This window comes from Salmo salar, chromosome ssa11 (assembly GCF_905237065.1).
Source record: "Salmo salar chromosome ssa11, Ssal_v3.1, whole genome shotgun sequence".
Classification (NCBI taxonomy): Eukaryota; Metazoa; Chordata; class Actinopteri; order Salmoniformes; family Salmonidae; genus Salmo; species Salmo salar.
Genome location: NC_059452.1, coordinates 21,474,910 through 21,493,866, shown reverse-complemented (window position 1 = coordinate 21,493,866; position 18,957 = coordinate 21,474,910). Strand labels below are relative to the sequence as shown.

At 43.0% G+C, this 18,957-nt stretch overlaps 1 protein-coding gene across 1 annotated transcript; it reads right to left on the bottom strand.

Annotated features, from left to right (window-relative positions):
* Positions 1-8,978: 8,978 nt before the first annotated feature.
* Positions 8,979-15,111, bottom strand: LOC106562250 (ammonium transporter Rh type C). The gene is made up of 11 exons (XM_014127014.2): positions 14,798-15,111; positions 13,804-13,996; positions 12,734-12,884; positions 12,394-12,541; positions 12,041-12,207; positions 11,740-11,877; positions 11,340-11,476; positions 10,902-11,026; positions 10,681-10,754; positions 10,346-10,431; positions 8,979-10,106 (listed from the first exon to the last, which is right to left on the bottom strand). Exons 1-11 carry the CDS (start codon positions 15,021-15,023, stop codon positions 10,067-10,069), a joined length of 1,485 nt encoding a protein of 494 aa, XP_013982489.1. The 5' UTR covers positions 15,024-15,111; the 3' UTR covers positions 8,979-10,066.
* Between the last annotated feature and the right edge of the window lie 3,846 nt (positions 15,112-18,957).

Genomic DNA, 18,957 nt, shown 5'->3' with positions numbered 1-18,957 from the left:
ATACTTCTCTTAACTAACCTCATAATTAAGCTTAAATAAATAAATCATAATTTATTGTGACCTCTTCACTCATGAAACCAGCTGGTTTGTCAGGCAGGCACAAAGCTAGGGTCCACACTGAGTGTTTAGAGTTCATTAAACGCCATGGTGATGGATCAGGAAATAACCCTATTGACTGGTCTGTCCAGTGACCGGGATCTCTGTTAGGCCTCATTACCATGAGAATACTGGGATTGGAAAGGTTGGCCCTGAGGGTGACCAGTCTGGTATGACCAAAATGGACAGGCAACAGACCTCTATCAGGCCAGCTCAGACCCTCTCCTTAACCCACCACGCCCTCACATATGCTCAGCGAGCAATAACATGGTTTGCTTTTTGTCTGTGTTTATGGTCATACTAATAACCCCCCTCTTTGACCTGATGCAGATACTCTTGAAGTAGAAATGCGTATGGGTATGGGAGAGTGAAAGTAAGAGTTATTCAGGGGTACTTGGTACAATGATGGTGATAATCAAGTCTGTCAGACCTGTAATGAACATACCATAGAGAGTCTCAGACAGAAGACACAGGACATATTCCACATCAGTGGCGTATTTAACCTTTATTTTGACAGGGAGTCAATGCTGAGACCAAGGTCTCTTTTCCAGATGTGCCCTGTTTAGCACAACAATACACATCAAAATACAATATACACATTAAACTACACATCCATATACACATTAAAATATACAACAATACATTAAAATAATACCTGTTCACAGAAAACACAGGGTGAGAGATGAGGGGAGGGACTTGACTGAGAGTAACAGATGGTGGGGCCAACACCAGGCCCCTGACAGTTAGTCAGAGGGGTGCTCTTCACGTCACAGAGTGTGACAGAGATTGATCTAACCTTTAACCTCTAACATGTTGCCCTATAAGGCTAAACAAGTGTCTCTGGGTATGTGGGCCCCTGGATTGATCTCTCTAAGCCCTCCAACTCCCAACTTTGACCGGAGGAAGTGGCCAGGCTAGGTCACAATGACATCGGGTTGTGCTTCGTGAGACAGGACAGAGAACCCTGCTACGTACCTCTGATTGGCTGTGGCTCAAGGCACAAGAGCAGGTTCTTTTTTTTTTACTAGCTCAGATTTGAACACATGGTGAGGTCAAAGGTGCTGGTCTAAGATCTCACTTACTGTAGACAGGACAGAGGACCCTACATACATTGCAAAAGCTTTATGATAACTATGGGAGCAATAGCATCACACAATAAAGGTCCAAAGCTGTTTCCTGGTAGGTATGCTCTGTCACACCAGCCTTCGCTTTGGCTTCCCCTCCTGTCCAGCTCAGGCGATCGGCGTCGCCAGTCTTCTAGCTGCTGCTGAACCCGCTGATGGCAAGCGCCCTTCACTCATCAACCTGTCTCGTCATCATCAACTTGTCTCATCATTACACACACCTGGGTCCAATCCCCACTCTATCACTGTATATATACTCCCTCTGTTATTTGTCTTTGTTGGTCATTGTAAATGTTGCTTGTTTTCCTGAGAGACATCTCTCCTACTATTTCCTGAGTACTTTATTATTATTTAGCATTTTGGGTTTCGTCCCGCTTTTATTTATATGTATGTGTGTATAAATAAACTCAGCAAAAAAAGAAACGTCCTCTCACTGTCAACTGCGTTTATGTGTAAATATTTGTATGAACATGACAAGATTCAACAACTGAGACATAAACTGAACAAGTTCCACAGACATGTGACTAACAGAAATTGAATAATGTGTCCCTGAAAAAAGGGGGGTCAAAATCAAAAGTAACAATCAGTATCTGGTGTGGCCACCAGCTGCATTAAGTACTGCAGTGCATCTCCTCCTCATTGACTACACCAGATTTGCCAGTTCTTGCTGTGAGATATTACCCCATTCCCCGCTCATTCTTTCGACGATAAACGCGAACCATCACTCCTGGTGAGACAAAACCGTGACTCGTCAGTGAAGAGCACTTTTTGCCAGTCCTGTCTGGTCCAGCGACGGTGGGTTTGTGCCCATAGGCAACATTGTTGCCAATGATGTCTTGTGAGGACCTGCCTTACAACAGGCATACAAGCCCTCAGTCCAGCTCCTCTCTGCCTATTGCGGACAGTCTGAGCACTGATGGAGGGATTTGCGTTCCTGGTGTAACTCGGGCAGTTGTTGTTCCTGTACCTGTCCCACAGGTGTGATGTTCGGATGTACCGATCCTGTGCAGGTGTTGTTACACGTGGTCTGCCACTGTGAGGACGATCAGCTGTCCATCCTGTCTCCCTGTAGCGCTGTCTTAGGCGTCTCACAGTACGGACATTATTGACCTGGCAACATAGGCAGTCCTCATGCCTCCTTGCAGCATGCCTAAGGCACGTTCACGCAGATGTCCAGGGACCCTGCATCTTTCTTTTGGTGTTTTTCAGAGTCAGTAGAAAGGCCTCTTTAGTGTCCTAAGTTTTCATAACTGTGACCTTAATTGCCTACCATCTGTAAGCTGTTAATGTCTTAACGACCGTTCCACAGGTGCATGTTCATAAATTTTTTTATGGTTCCCTGAATAAGCATGGGAAACAGCATTTAAACCCTTTACAATGAAGATCTGTGAAGTTATTTGGATTTTTACGAATTATCTTTGAAAGACAGGGTGCTGAAAAAGGGACTTTTCTTTTTTTGCTATACGCACTACCGTTCAAAAAATTTGGGGTCACTTAGAAATGTCCTTGTTTTTTAAAGAAAAGCAAAAAAAAATTGTCCATTAAAATAACATCAAACTGATCAGAAAGACAGTGTAGACATTGTTAATGTTGTAAACTACTATTGTAGCTGGAAAAGGCTGATTTTTAGTGGAATATCTACATAGGCGTACAAAGGCCCATTGTCAGCAACCATCACTCCTGTGTTCCAATGGCACGTTGTGTTAGCTAATCAAAGTTTATCATTTTAAAAGGCTAATTGATCATCAGAAAACCATTTTGCAATTATGTTAGCACAGCTGACAACTGTTAAAAAAGCAATAAAACTGGCCGAGTAGTGGAGCATCAGAATTTGTGGGTTCAATTACAGGCTCAAAATGGCCAGAAACAAAGACTTTCTTCTGAAACTCGTCAGTCTATTCTTGTTCTGAGAAATGAAGGCTATTCCATGCGAGAAATTGCCAAGAAAATGAAGATCTCGTACAACACTGTGTACTACTCCCTTCACAGAACAGCACAAACTGGCTCTAACCAGAATAGAAAGAGGAGTGGGAGGCCCCTGTGCACAACTGAGCAAGAGGACAAGTGCATTAGAGTGTCTAGTTTGAGAAACAGACACCTCACAAGTCCTAAACTGGCAACATCATTAAATAGTACCCACAAAACACCAGTCTCAACATCAACAGTGAGAGGTGACTCCGGATGCTGGCTTTCTAGGCAGAGTTGCAAAGAAAAAGCCATATCTCAGACTGGCCAATAAAAAGAAAAGATTAAGATGGACAAAAGAACACAGACATTGGACCGAGGAACTCTGCTTAGAAGGCCAGAATCCCGGAGTCGCCACTTCACTGTTGATGTCGAGACTGGTGTTTTGCGTGTGTTTTTTCTCTAAAAGCTGGGATATTTTAATGTAGACTGTACTATACTGACTCTGTTTTACAAATCTTTCATTGGAGAGTATTTTAACTTTTTGTATTGTTTGTTGGTTTGGCAATGCCACTGTCAGCCAGAGAAATATGCTGAGAAGGATTATCACCACAGCAAGCAAGGTACTTGGAGTCAAACAGACAGGCCTGGATGAGATCTTTCAGGTCAAGACCCTCCGCAAGGCTCACTAAATCATTTTAGACCCAAGCCACCCTGTCGTAGGGTAGAGACCAAGACGCAGCGGGAAAATGTACACTCATCTTCTTTTTTATTTGGTGAAGAAGGAAAACACAATAAACGTAAACAAAACGAACTTGACAGTCTTGTCATGCAAACAGCTAAACAAGAACAATCTCCCACAAAAACCCATGAAAAACAAACTCCTAATTATAGGACCCTCAATCAGAGGCAACAATAACCAGCTGCCTCCAATTGAAGGTCCAACCCCAACAAACTAAACATAGAAATACAAAAGACTAGATAGAACATAGAAATATACTAACATAGAACAATGACTAACAAACCCCGGACTAATAAATCAAATACCCCTCTACCTAAACACATACACAAAACACACCCTGAACCACATAAAACAAACACCCCCTGCCACATCCTGATCAAACTACAATAACAAATAACCCCTATACTGGTCAGGACGTAACACACCCCCTGTACCTCGGACTTTGAACTACTCTCCTCTGGGCGCAGGTATAGGGCACCCCTCAGCAGGAAAACCAGAACTAGACAATCATTTGTGCCAGGTGTGATATCCCTCTTAAATACTGTTAATGTTCCTATCGACTCAGTAAGGCCAGCAGGCTAATCTTTTTTTAAAAAATGTATTGGTATGTAACTGTTATGAAAGTTGTATTGTCAATTTTGTTTTGTATTTAAACGCCACTTTAAACGTGTACATGACACCGCAACAAAATGTCCACATGGGGACAATAAAGTCAGTGAGTAAGTAATAGATGCTGATAATTGGCCTCTGTACGCCTATGTAGATATCCCATGAAAAATCATCAGTTTCCAGCTACAATAGTAATTTACAACATAAAAAATGTCTACAGTCGTGGGCAAAAGTTTCGAGAATGACACAAATATTAATTTTCACAAAGTCTGCTGCCTCAGTTTGTATGATGGCAATTTGCATATACTCCAGAATGTTATGAAAAGTGATCAGATGAATTACAATTAATTGCAAACTCCCTCTTTGCCATGCAAATGAACTGAATCCCCAAAAAACATTTCCACTGCATTTCAGCCCAGCCACAAAAGGACCAGCTGACATCATGTCAGTGATTCTCTCGTTAACACAGGTGTGAGTGTTGACGAGGACAAGGCTGGAGATCAGTCTGTCATGCTGATTGAGTTCGAATAACAGACTGGAAGCTTCAAAAGGAGGGTGGTGCTTGGAATCATTGTTCTTCCTCTGTCAACCATGGTTACCTGCAAGGAAACACATGCCGTCATCATTGCTTTGCACAAAAAGGGCTTCACAGGCAAGGATATTGCTGCCAGTATGATTGCACCTAAATCAACCATTAATCGGATCATCAAGAACTTCAAGGAGAGTGGTTCAAATGTTGTGAAGAAGGCTTCAGAGCGCCCAAGAAAGTCCAACAAGAGCCAGGACGTCTCCTAAAGTTGGTTCCGCTGTGGGATCGGGGCACCACCAGTACAGAGCTTGCTCAGGAAAAGCAGCAGGCAGGTGTGAGTGCATCTGCACGCACAGTGAGGCAAAGACTTTTGGAGGATGGCCTGGGGTCAAGAAGGGCAGCAAAGAAGCCACTTCTCTCCAGGAAAAACATCAGGGACAGACTGATATTCTGCAAAAGGTACAGGGATTGGACTGCTGAGGACTGGGGTAAAGTCATTTTCTCTGATGAATCCCCTTTCCGACTGTTTGGGAAAAAAGCTTGTCCAGAGAAGACAAGGTGAGCGCTACCATCAGTCCTGTGCCATGCCAACAGTAAAGCATCCTGAGACCATTCATGTGTGGGGTTGCTTCTCAGCCAAGGGAGTGGGCTCACTCACAATTTTACCTAAGAACACAGCCATGAATAAAGAATGGTACCAACACATCCTCCGAGAGCAACTTCTCCCAACCATCCAGGAACAGTTTGGTGATGAACAATGCCTTTTCCAACATGATGGAGCACCTTGCCATAAGGCAAAAGTGATAACTAAGTGGCTCGGGGAACAAAACATTGATATTTTGGGTCCAGGGCCAGGAAACTCCCCAGACCTTAATCCCATTGAGAACTTGTGGTTAACCCTCAAGAGGCGGGTGGACAAACAGAAACCCACAAATTATGACAAACTCTAAACATTGATTATGCAAGAATGGGCTGCCATCAGTCAGGATGTGGCCCAGAAGTTAATTGACAGCAAGCCAGGGCGGATTGCAGAGGTCTTGAAAAAGAAGGGTCAACACTGCAAATATAGACTCTTCGCATCAACGTCATGTAATTGTCAATAAAAGCCATTGACACTTATGAAATGCTTGTAATTATACTTCAGTATTCCATAGTAACATCTGACAAAGATATATAAAGACAGTGAGGCAGCAGACTTTGTGGAAATTAATATTTGTGTCATTCTCAAAACTTTTGGACACGACTGTACACTGTATTTCTGATCAATTCAATGTTATTTTAATGGACAAAAATTTTTGCTTTTCTTTCAAAAACAAGGAATATATACTGCTCAAAAAAATAAAGGGAACACTTAAACAACACAATGTAACTCCAAGTCAATCACACTTCTGTGAAATCAAACTGTCCACTTAGGAAGCAACACTGATTGACAATAAATTTCACATGCTGTTGTGCAAATGGAATAGACAACAGGTGGAAATTATAGGCAATAAGCAAGACACCCCCAATAAAGGAGTGGTTCTGCAGGTGGAGACCACAGACCACTTCTCAGTTCCTATGCTTCCTGGCTGATGTTTTGGTCACTTTTGAATGCTGGCGGTGCTTTCACTCTAGTGGTAGCATGAGACGGAGTCTACAACCCACACAAGTGGCTCAGGTAGTGCAGCTCATCCAGGATGGCACATCAATGCAAGCTGTGGCAAGAAGGTTTTCTGTGTCTGTCAGCATAGTGTCCAGAGCATGGAGGCGCTACCAGGAGACAGGCCAGTATATCAGGAGACGTGGAAGAGGCCATAGGAGGGCAACAACCCAGCAGCAGGACCGCTACCTCCGCCTTTCTGCAAGGAGGAGCAGGAGGAGCACTGCCAGAGCCCTGCAAAATGACCTCCAGCAGGCCACAAATGTGCATGTGTCTGCTCAAACGGTCAGAAACAGACTCCATGAGGGTGGTATGAGGGCCCGACATCCACAGGTGGGGGTGGCTTACAGCCCAACACCGTGCAGGACGTTTGGCAATTGCCAGAGAACACCAAGATTGGCAAATTCGCCACTGGCACCCTGTGCTCTTCACAGATGAAAGCAGGTTCACACTGAGCACGTGACAGATGTGACAGAGTCTGGAGACGCCGTGGAGAACGTTCTGCTGCCTGCAACATCCTCCAGCATGACCAGTTTGGCGGTGGGTCAGTCATGGTGTGGGGTGGCATTTCTTTGGGGGGCCGCACAGCCCTCCATGTGCTCGCCAGAGGTAGCCTGACTGCCATTAGGTACCAAGATGACATCCTCAGACCCTTTGTGAGACCATATGCTGGTGCGGTTGGCCCTGGGTTCCTCCTAATGCAAGACAATGCTAGACCTCATGTGGCTGGAGTGTGTCAGCAGTTCCTGCAAGAGGAAGGCATGGATGCTATGGACTGGCCCGCCCGTTCCCCAGACCTGAATCCAATTGAGCACATCTGGGACATCATGTCTCGCTCCATCCACCAACGCCACGTTGCACCACAGACTGTCCAGGAGTTGGCGGATGCTTTAGTCCAGGTCTGGGAGGAGATCCCTCAGGAGACCATCCGCCACCTCATCAGGAGCATGCCCAGGTGTTGTAGGGAGGTCATACAGGCACGTGGAGGCCACACACACTACTGAGCCTCATTTTGACCTGTTTTAAGGACATTACATCAAAGTTGGATCAGCCTGTAGTGTGGTTTTCCACTTTAATTTTGAGTGTGACTCCAAATCCAGACCTCCATGGGTTGATAAATTGGATTTCCATTGATTATTTTTGTGTGATTTTGTTGTCAGCACATTCAACTATGTAAAGAAATAAGTATTTAATAAGATTATTTCTTTCATTCAGATCTAGGATGTGTTGTTTAAGTGTTCCCTTTATTTTTTTGAGCAGTGTATATATATATATATATATATATATGTGCTTTAATAAACTCAGTAGTTCTAAACCTGAGACTGCCTCCTGCCTACCCCTCCCTACCTTGTGACATGCTCAGAGTAATTGGACTTGAAAATAGTGATTCACAGCACTTCTATGAGGAAAACACTTGAGCACAACACACTTTTCAAACACACCTTTAAGTTATCACTGAAGCACTAGCCTAACCAATATAGTGATAGCCCAAGAAAAACATCCCAAAAATGACCAATTCCTGTTAAACAAGTTGGAGCACTCAAAACAGGCAGAGAAGAATGTACTCAATACAATTAAATAGTAAAACTTTTGGGTTAGTGGCTTTAGACTAAAAAACTGTTTTATCAAGGTTAAAATACAGCTGCTGTATTAAGCCTGTAGAAGATACATGAAAATGCCAGTTAGTCACATTTAAACTTGCAAATATACAGACATTAGATCAATTTCAGAGGCAACTTACATAAAACTCCTTTCAAAGTCTCCTTAGCTGTAGTCTGTCCCAAACCATCGTGTTACACCTAGTCAATATTTACAGGATTCATAATATCAATTTCAATGATATTACTGATTTGAAATAGACTTACCATGACTTTCAAACAATTCATCATCCTCAAACAGACATGGTCACATGGTGTAGGCCCCGTAGTAGTAGTCTCTCCAAAAGGGGGACACTTTTCACGGCACTTCCATAGAAAGTGATTTTCGTAGCAGGTTAGTTTTTGCTAACTCTGACCCCAATCCTTTTTCTTAACCTTAACCTCGGTCTCCTAACGTGCTACGCTAATTTTCCTAACCTGCTGCGAAAACGTAACAGTGAAAAGCGTTTCCCCTCTCCAAAATTGCTGACTTGATTTTAGCCCTTCATTACCTCACCATAGTGGTGGACGTTCAAAAGGTCCCAGCTGTTACAGTACATGTTGATCATGCTGGTCTGTATGTACATCTTATGTACAGTATCTTCTCATTCACACTGAGCATGACATCAGATACACACATCCTGACATCCATCTTACATGACTGTGGAGCTATCAAGGAGAAGAGGCAAACAGTATATCTAACATCACATTTTATTTGTTAAGTTACATGAGTAGCAACATTTAAATAAACATGATTTTGAGTATAGAATAAGATTTACATAAAAACATCTAAATAACTTCTGTCACTCAGACAACAGTACAGTAAAAACATAATGAAGAGGTGGAAGACAGAGAGCATCTCAGAAGGCAGGGGATACATTCAATCAATAGAGATGAAAATGTGTTTGCATAAACGTAGCTTTAAAAGCTGTTTAAATGCATTATGTTACCAAAAACGTTCAAGTAAAGTTTAAATGTACTTCTACAACTCATCACTGACTCTTTGTTTGGGATAACGATTTAAAGTATTTAACCAAAGAAAATGATTACATTGGGGACTCAAAGGGTACTCCTGCATTGTGAAAATAGAGCAAAACCATTTTGGGGTTTTTCAGAGCACAATAGACAAAATATTCACTTTTAACTAAAAGTAAACTACCGTCCTCTTCACATATACACCAGCTGTATTAAAATAAAAAATTCTCTGAAAAGAAAATGGGAAGAAAATGTACAACATACAAGGCCACAGAATGAGGATTGTCCAAAGTGATTTCATAAAAAATCCTTTCCTCAACCTCATTCAATTCAGTGGTGGTGGTCAAAGATTTCACAGTGTGTGATTGTTTAATATATATAATAATTATATATATATATATATATAAATAAAAACACAGTATACCAATGCTCAGGAAAAGCTCTATTGGCCATTTTGTGTAGTAGGTTATAGTTGGACATACATAATGTGGATTAAGTGCAGATCTTTGAAGTCCTTTCAATAGATTCGTATTTGACCAGAATTCAGGACAGAGTGTTCCGTGCCAGTGCATAACCATCTAGGAAGTGTATGTGATCTAATGGTGTGGGGGGAGGGGGGAGGCACCTACAGTATCTAATGGCTTCAAATGTATGTAATGACCTTAACATAAGACGCAAGAAAGCATGTTTTAAATGTGCCTTGTATTGGTGTCTTCATTTAGGGGGAGTGCAGTTGTCTGTTGGATTTCCGTTGTAATTCCGTGGTCCATCAGCACATGTTTGGGTAGTGGTGTCCTCACACCTCTGTATTTAGCTTTCACAGTGTTCCACAGAGAAGTTGGACTCAGATCTATTAGGATAAGAGCAAAACATCACAGACTTAGAAAGAAAAACACACATTTTTCCCTACACTGCTCTCTCTTGTGGAATGATTAGTCATTACAATAAACAGAGAACATAATGGTTTGAGAAAAGATTGGATTATCTATAAACAAGTACTGTATTTAAAACTAATCCTTGATTATATCTTCAACAAATCACTAACGATTTTTGTGATATGGTCAAACAGAGCATGCTGAATGGACTTACAGGTCTTGCTGCTTGTGGATCATGTGGTTGTTGTACTCCAGAATGGGAGGGATGCTCTCCTGATGCTCCTCCTCTTCATCAGGGAGCTGTGAAGAATCATAGGTGATTTAGGTTTTATTGTCCTACTTGTGTGAAATGTCTTCAGTGTGGTCAGTGTAATGCAATAGTTGTATTTACTACTATAGTTGATCTTTTTTTCTCCATTTAGTCATAAAAATTCAGATGTAGATCTCAAAGGTGGTCTGTAGGTCGTCACGTGACACTAAATCAAAGACATTGGCACCACCCAGTGGTTGTATTGTGAACAGCAGGTGATGAGTGGCTGGTTCCCTTACCTCCCAGTACACCTCATCATCGAAGCAATTCTCATCAGCAGGATCACCCCAAATGGGTAACTTCAGGATGGAACCTGTGAACAGAGGAGATAGCGTTTAACTTCAGTCCCTTTCCTTCAAGTACGTCACCCCCTACACCGCCCATGTCACCTCTAGGTCACCCTTTATATGCCCATGGCTCCTCTCTATCTCTGATGCTAGGCTGTCGCGGCCAAACTCACCGACTATAGCTCCGCCTACAACCCCGAAGACGATGGACACACACATGCCAGCGGCCTGGTATCCACCCTGAGTTAACACGGTTCTGTCCTTAAAGTCTCCAGTGAAGTCAAACGTGTTGATCAACCTGGACGGAAAAGAACAATGTACAGAATCAGATTGTGTCCCATATTTAGGCTTTATGTTGAGTCTTCTAATGACTCTGTATATTTCCAGCTAACTGTCAGACTACAGCCTAAACTGTAACGGACATAAATTGTTTGGTGTAAAATAACATTAATCATTTAAGATATGTCCTGTGACATACAGTAACTGTTATATGATTGGTTGATGAGAGGTTGTGGGGGAATATGTGTTCTGATTGTCTGGTAACAAGGATACATGTTCAGGTTCATGTGGTTTGGCTGTGTAGCCTTAGGCCCTCGGGTCTCCTGGCTCACCCCTGCTTTCCGTAGACTGACTCGCTGGCAGCTGCAGCAGTGATGGCTCCAACTATCCCGCCAATCACCCCAGGCATGGCGTGCAGGTTGTGTATTCCACACGTGTCCTGAATCTTCAGTGTCTTCTCCAAGAAGGGCTGGGAGGGGACGGGGAAAAGTTTAACACCCGTAAACAGTCCCAAATAGTGTACTACCGTTTATGGCAAAGGAATCTGCCCAATAAAGATTCGGCAGCCATTTAGAGTGCTATACCTTTTTTTTTTTGTGTGGCTCAACATCATTCATAAGAAGTAAATAAGAGTTGTAAGAGTTGTCATGACTTTCTTTGGACAGAACCTACTAAGCCTACAAAACAAGACATTGTAGCTTCAAGCTGTGAGTGGCCAGGGGTGAGACTCACAGAAATGAAGATGTAGCCCATGGTAGAGATGATGCCGCAGAAGAAGCCCACGATCAGAGCGCCGTAGGGAGAGATCATAAACTCAGCCGCTGTCCCCAAGGCAACACCCCCAGCCAGGGTGGAATTCTGGATATGCACCTGTTAAGCAAGAGAGAGCACCAGTCATGACACTCAAACTTGTCAGTCGACAAGATGAGCGCAGAGGAGGATTATGCAGACTGAGAGGTCATCAGTTAGTGTCACAAATACACAGTTACAGAGAATGTCACACATACAAACACACATAGCGATGGTTCCTTACCATGTCGAGCTTGCCAGTCTTCTGAGAGAGGCTGGAGATGGCCACTGTGGTGAGGACAGTGGAGGCCAGGCCCAGGTATGTGTTGATGACTGCCCTGTGCTGACCGTCTCCATGGTCAGTAATGGCCGAGTTGAAACTGGGCCAGAACATCCACAGGAACAGTGTGCCTGAGGAGAGAGAAGGGACAACACAGTTAAAACACACCGATCATCACACACACTTCAGAACAGGAACAGTTCCATGACAGAAAACTTCTACAAACCTAAGATAGGTCACCATCACCAGAGCGAGTGAAACCCACACAGAGCAAATCAGAACCAATCGTATGTTTATGCAATGGACAACTAACTCACCGATCATGGCGAAGGTATCGGAGTGGTACACAGAGCCCTGCATACGCTTGCTCTGGTGTAAATTAGGTCGGTAAAGGACCCAAGAGATGGCCAGACCATAATAACCTCCAAAGGTGTGAATAACCATGGAGCCCCCGGCATCCCTAGCCTGTGGGGACAGAAACAGTCATTTGTTACCAGGTGTACCAAACCATGTGATTACATGGCTGCAGGCCATTGAGGTTAGATAAATAAGTTACTATATCCGGGTTATAGGGTGAATTAAATGAATCCAGCCATGGCTAATGCAGTGTGTTTAATTTAATAGTTGTACGCCCAGAGAGTGCTTGATGGGACTCACATGAAGTAAGTTCAGAATGATGTACTCTTCCACAGCGAACAGAGTGACACCAAACAGGGTCATAACCAACAGCTGGACCGGGCTGACTTTGCCCAGCACTGCCCCGTAGGCTATGAGACAGCCCGCCACACAGAAGTCAGCATTGATCAGACTGCAGATAGAAGACACAGGTGGGTGGGTGGAGACAGATTATTACTGGAGAGTCGTGTGAGAGAGTCAGTCATGTATACAGTAGTAAAACCTGAATGACAAGATCAGTAAGTAATCCTCCTTCATGTAATCCTCCTTCATGTCTTTCTCTCAGCTATAGTCTGCCCTTCAAGATGAATACCACAGGAGATAAGTCTCAAACATAATGATATTTGTGATGAAGTCAACCTAAATGGTTACAACCTCCCCACCTCTTGTTATTGAGATTCTCAGAACAAGAACCCATCCATCAGTTGAACCCAGGGAGGGGCAACTTTGACAGCGAAGAGAAAACATTTACAGTTTAAAATACATTTCCTGCAATACAGCACATTTTGGCATGGGACATAGAGAAAATGTTGCAGTTCTTAAGCAAGTTAGCAGCAATTCTACACATTTTGCCATGGGGTGGAGGCAAATAGTTGCATCGATGGGCCACACACCGGTCGGTAATACGATCATGCTAGATAGCTGGCCGCTAGACTAACTCACCAACCTAAAAAATGTAGCTGACATGGGCTAATCGAGTGACTGCTGATGCACAACCACATTTTGAAATTGCACTAGTTTATTCTATTATTCTAACTCTCAATAGTAAGTTGGGACCCCGACTGAGTCCCCCCCAGTTTAAAAAAGAATAATATGATGGCCATGGGCTGCCAGTTGCCCGTACCTGGTTTAACCCATCACTGCTTAACCCATGGTGACAGCTTGCTTAACCCTAAGAGAGTCTATGGTATAACCATTCTGCCATTGTCTCAGTAGCAACTCACTGATTAAGCCGCCTCCCCTCTCCTATGCGTGTGCATACCTCATCAGTTCTCACTCTAATTACTGAACAAATTGCAGCCTCATAGATGCATATCAGTGCGGTTGCATACCTTTCAACACCGATGAAGATCTTTCCTGTCTGGGGATCTAGAGAGTGGAACCAGCCTTGCATGAGCAGAGCCCACTGCAGGCCGAAGGAGGCAATGAGGAAGTTGAAGCCGACCGCACCGAAGCTGTACCTCTTCAAGAAAGTCATGAGGAACCCGAAACCCACAAAGATCATCACATGGACATCCTGGAAGCCTGGAGAGAGGAGGGTTAGAAGGAGAAAGAGTGAGATAGAGAGAGATGGATAAAGAGAAAGGGGGAGAGCGACATAATTATTCAAAGTGTGAAATAAATCCTAATAGTTAATGCAACATGTTATTGCATCCAATGCAAGGGGAACTCAGTAGTTGCATAGTTTTGATACAAATGAGTCCTGATGTTCTGTACCATTTGGTCGAAGTTTTAAAGCTGTTAACTCGACATGTTCAACTGGATATGTCATCATCAGATTAGCACATTTAGGATACACACCCTATCAGTTTACATGCCAGAGCTACAGGTAGGATATAATCCCTGACAAATCAAAACACATCATATTACAAGAGGAAACAGATGCCACATAACATCACGAGCAAACTTAACTTGTCACTCATTCAGCCTGGCTATAAGAAAAGATGCATTATCACAAGCTGGTATAAACCAAGATAGAATCAGACAAATTGGAAATAAGCACTGACCAACATGTGGTAAAGAGGATACGTAGTTTTTACCCAAGTTAGAGAGGCAAATTTGGACTGCTACTGCATTAGTCCATTAATGAATAGATGCTTTAAAAATAACTGAGACTGAGATCGTTGTCCAGGGGATTTCACAGGGGAAATTGTCAAACATCCTAGAGATCAAAGGTTGTCATCTGATCAAACAGCAAGCATGCATCTTATTAATAACCTGATTCTTTATCATTTCAATTAAGATGAAACCATGAATCATATATTTACTGTATATTGTCAACCTAAAGGATGCACCAGGCAGTCCAGTGATTAGGAATCTACTTACTGGGGTATCTGAAGTAGAAGTCATTCTCTATGTCGCTGGTGATGTTGTCATGGGCCTTGGTCTCTACCCAGTGTGTGTCCGACTCCTCGTCGTAGCGGATGAAGACTCCGAAGAGGATGATCATGGCGATCTGCCAGACGAAGCAGACTACCGGCAGTGTAAGACGGATGTTGGTGTTCTTTGGCCGACAGAAACAGTCTTTGCATCCCTGGCTGCAATTCCCCATGGTGGTGGCTGAGTAAGAACTGAGACAGTGATGCTCTTTAACCTGCTCTGAGTGTGTCTGTGACCCTGAAACTACAGGCTGTATCACTACAGGTATATATAGGACAAAACAGAGGTGTGTCCTCAGTGTGAGCCAGCTGTTGCCCTACCCAGCGCCAAACCCTCCCTCCCCCCTCCTGCCCTCTGGCACCTTGATAGACGACATCTGGCACGAGGCAGCAGAGAGTCCCGTGCATTTGATTGTTTGTCCCAAACAACATGTTTCATTGGAGGGGTTAGAGGAAAACCCGAAAAAAGAAATTTGGTTGCCATTTTATGTTTTTAGAGGAGATCTCCTTTGTTGTTACTGGGCAACGAGCAACCTGGTCTCAGAGAAAGAAGTATAATACTATACATCCTCCAAGATGTATGATAAGTTAAGTCATCCAATTTGTATGCTATTGTACTGTACAACCGGGTAAGACATATGATGATACACAGTACCAGTCAAAAGTTTGGACACAGATACTCATTCCAGGGTTTTTCTTTATTTTTACTATTTCTCCATTGTAGTATAATAGCGAAGACATCAAAACTATGAAATAACACATATGGAACATATGTAAATTCTAGTAGCCAAAAAAGTGTTAAACAAATCAAAATATATTTTATATTTGAGATTCTTCAAAGTAGCCATCCTTTGCCTTTGACAGCTCTGCACACTCCCCTGGAATGCATTTCAATTAACAGGTGTGCCTTGTTAAAATGTAATTTGTGGAATTTCTTTCCATCTTAATGTGTTTGAGCCAATCAGTTGTGTTGTGACAAGGTAGGGGTGGTATACAGAAGATAGCCCTATTTGGTAAAAGACCAAGTCCATATTATGGTGTTAGGTTCTAAATGAACCGAGTAAAACTCAAGGACGATTAGTAAAGCTTACATTTTAGTCATTTAGCAGACACTCTTATCCAGAGCGACTTACAGTAGTGAATGCATACATTTCATTTTCATTTCATACATTTTTTTAAACATTTTTTTTTTGTACTGGCCCCCCGTGGGAGTCGAACCCACAACCCTGGCATTGCAAACACCATGCGTTGCAAACACCATGCTCTACCAACTGAGCTACAGGGAAGGCCAAGTTTGTGTAAACCAAGTTTATTCACCCGTTGGGTCATACAGCTGCATAAGACAAAAACATATTTCCACCAGTGGTAGTATATATACCCCAATTTGGGAGGAGTCTCCTTCCCTCTTTATTACTAGGCAGGACGTTAAGTGATGTGGGCAATAAACTGTTCCTTCTCCCTTAATGTGACCTGACCTGACCTCGACCCCCTTCCTCACTAATCCACAGCTGTCCACCATTATCAGTGACCGCAATCATGTGATTGACTCTCCTCTACTCAGCACCTCCCAAAGCCCCCTGGCTCCTCCTGAACCAACCATATACAGCTGAAGTCAGAAGTTTACATACACCTTAGCCAAATACATTTAAACTCAGTTTTCACAATTCCTGACATTTAATCCTAGTGAACATTCCCTGTCTTAGGTCAGTTAGAATCACCACTTTATTTTAAGAATGTGAAATGTCAGAATAATAGTAGAGAGAGAGATGATTTATTTCAGCATTTATTTCTTTCATCACATTCTCAGTGGGTCAGAAGTTTACATACACTCAATTAGTATTTGGTAGCATTGCCTTTAAATTGTTTAACTTGGGTCAAACGTTTCAGGTAGCCTTCCACAAGCTTCCCACAATAAGTTGGGTGAATTTTGGCCCATTCCTCCTGACAGAACTGGTGTAACTGAGTCAGGTTTGAAGGCCTCCTTGCTCACACACGCTTTTAGAGTTCTGCCCACACATTTTCTATAGGATTGAAGTCAAGGCTTTGTGATGGCCACTCCAATACCTTGACTTTGTTGACCTTAAGCCATTTTGCCACAACTTTGGAAGTATGCTTGATGTCATTGTTTATTTGGAAGACCATTTGCGACCAAGTTTTAACTTCCTGACTGATGTCTTGAGATGTTGCTTCAATATGTCCACATAATTTACTTTCCTCATGATGCCATCTATTTTGTGAAGTGCACCAGTCCCTCCTTCAGTGTTTGAGGTGACAGACGGACAGTGCTTTAAATATCTAATGGTGCAGCCATTGTTCATCTCTTGCCAGGTCATGTTACTTAGCATTTCTTTCAAGGGGCTTGAGTGATTGTTAACATAAGATAATTGGGCTTTGTGACTGTGTTTACTCATGTTTGGTCAATCACTCCGTGGTGTATGTCTGTATGTCACCCAACTTGTCTTCACGGTTGGGATGGTGTTCTTCGGCTTGCAAGCCTCCCCCTTTTTCCTCCAAACATAACGATGGTCATTATAGCCAAACAGTTCTATATTTGTTTCATCAGACCAGAGGACATATCTCCAAAAAGTACGATCTTTGTCCCCATGTGCAGTTGCAAACCGTAGTCTGGCTTTTTTATGGCGGTTTTGGAGCAGTGGCTTCTTCCTTGCTGAGTGGCCTTTCAGGTTATGTCGACATAGGACTCGTTTAACTGTGGATATAGATACTTTTGTACCTGTTTCCTCCAGCATCTTCACAAGGTCCTTTGCTGTTGTTCTGGGATTGATTTGCACTTTTCGCACCAAAGTACGTTCATCTCTAGGAGACAGAACGCATCTCCTTCCTGAGTGGTATGACGGCTGCGTGGTCTCATGGTGTTTATACTTGCATACTATTGTTTGTACAGATGAACGTGGTACCTTCAGGCATTTGGAAATTGCTCCCAAGGATGAACCAGACCTGCAATTCTTTTCTGAGGTCTTGACTGATTTCTTTAGATTTTCCCATGATGTCAAGCAAAGAGGCACTGAGTTTGAAGGTAGGCCTTGAAATACATCCACAGGTACACCTCCAATTGACTCAAATGTTGTCAATTAGCCTATCAGAACCTTCTAAAGCCATAACATAATTTTCTGGAATTTTCCAAGCTCTTTAAAGGCACAGTCAACCTAGTGTATATAAACTTCTGACCCACTGGAATTGTGATACAGTGAATTATAAGTGAAATAATCTGTCTGTAAACAATTGTTGGAAAAATGACTTCCGTCATGCACAAAGTAGATGTCCTAACCGACTTGCCAAAACTTTAGTTTGTTAACAAGAAATTTGTGGAGTGGTTGAAAAACGAGTTTGAATGACTCCATCCTAACTTCCGACTTCAACTGTACATTCGTCCTACAGATACCCATTAACTTCTGGGGTATAAAGTTACCAGCCTCAGAAATTGAGTTCAAGTAACAGACACATCTCAACATCAACTGTTCAGAGGAGACTGCGTGAATCAGGCCTTCATGGTCGAATTGCTGCAAAGAAACCACTACTAAAGGATATCAATAAGAAGAAGAGACTTGCTTGGACTAAGAAACACGAGCAATGGACATTCAACCAGTGGAAATCTGTCCTTTGGTCTGATGAGTCCAAAGTTCCAACCGCCATGTCTTTGTGAGATGCAGAGTAGGTGAACGGAGGATCTCCGCATGTGTGGTTCCCACGGCGAAGCATGGAGGAGGAGGAGGTGTGATGGTGTGGGGGTGCTTTGCTGGTGACACTGTCTGTGATTTATTTAGAATTCAAGGCGCACTTAACCAGCATGGCTACCACAGCATTCTGCAGCGATTCGCCATCCCATCAGTTTTGTGCTCAGTGGAACTATTGTTTGTTTTTCAACAGGACAATGACCCAACATGCCTCCAGGCTGTGTAAGGGCTATTTGACCAAGAAAGAGAGTGATGGAGTACTGCATCAGATGACCTGGCCTCCACAATCACCCGACATCAACCAAATTGAGATGGTTTGGGATGAGTTGGACCGCAGAGTGAAGGAAAAGCAGCCAACAAGTGCTAAGCATATGTGGGAACTCCTTCAAGACTGTTGGAAAAGCATTCCAGG

What these genes read in the sequence shown, in the direction of transcription:
- LOC106562250 (XM_014127014.2), bottom strand. Translation starts at nt 15,023, where the DNA reads ATGGGGAATTGCAGCCAGGGATGCAAAGACTGTTTCTGTCGGCCAAAG. An exon ending in TGGGCTACATCTTCATTTCT is followed by an intron (nt 11,477 to 11,739) that starts GTGAGTCTCACC and finishes GTCCCCTCCCAG; the next exon opens with CCCTTCTTGGAGAAGACACT. An exon ending in ATCCACAAGCAGCAAGACCT is followed by an intron (nt 10,107 to 10,345) that starts GTAAGTCCATTC and finishes TTATCCTAATAG; the next exon opens with ATCTGAGTCCAACTTCTCTG.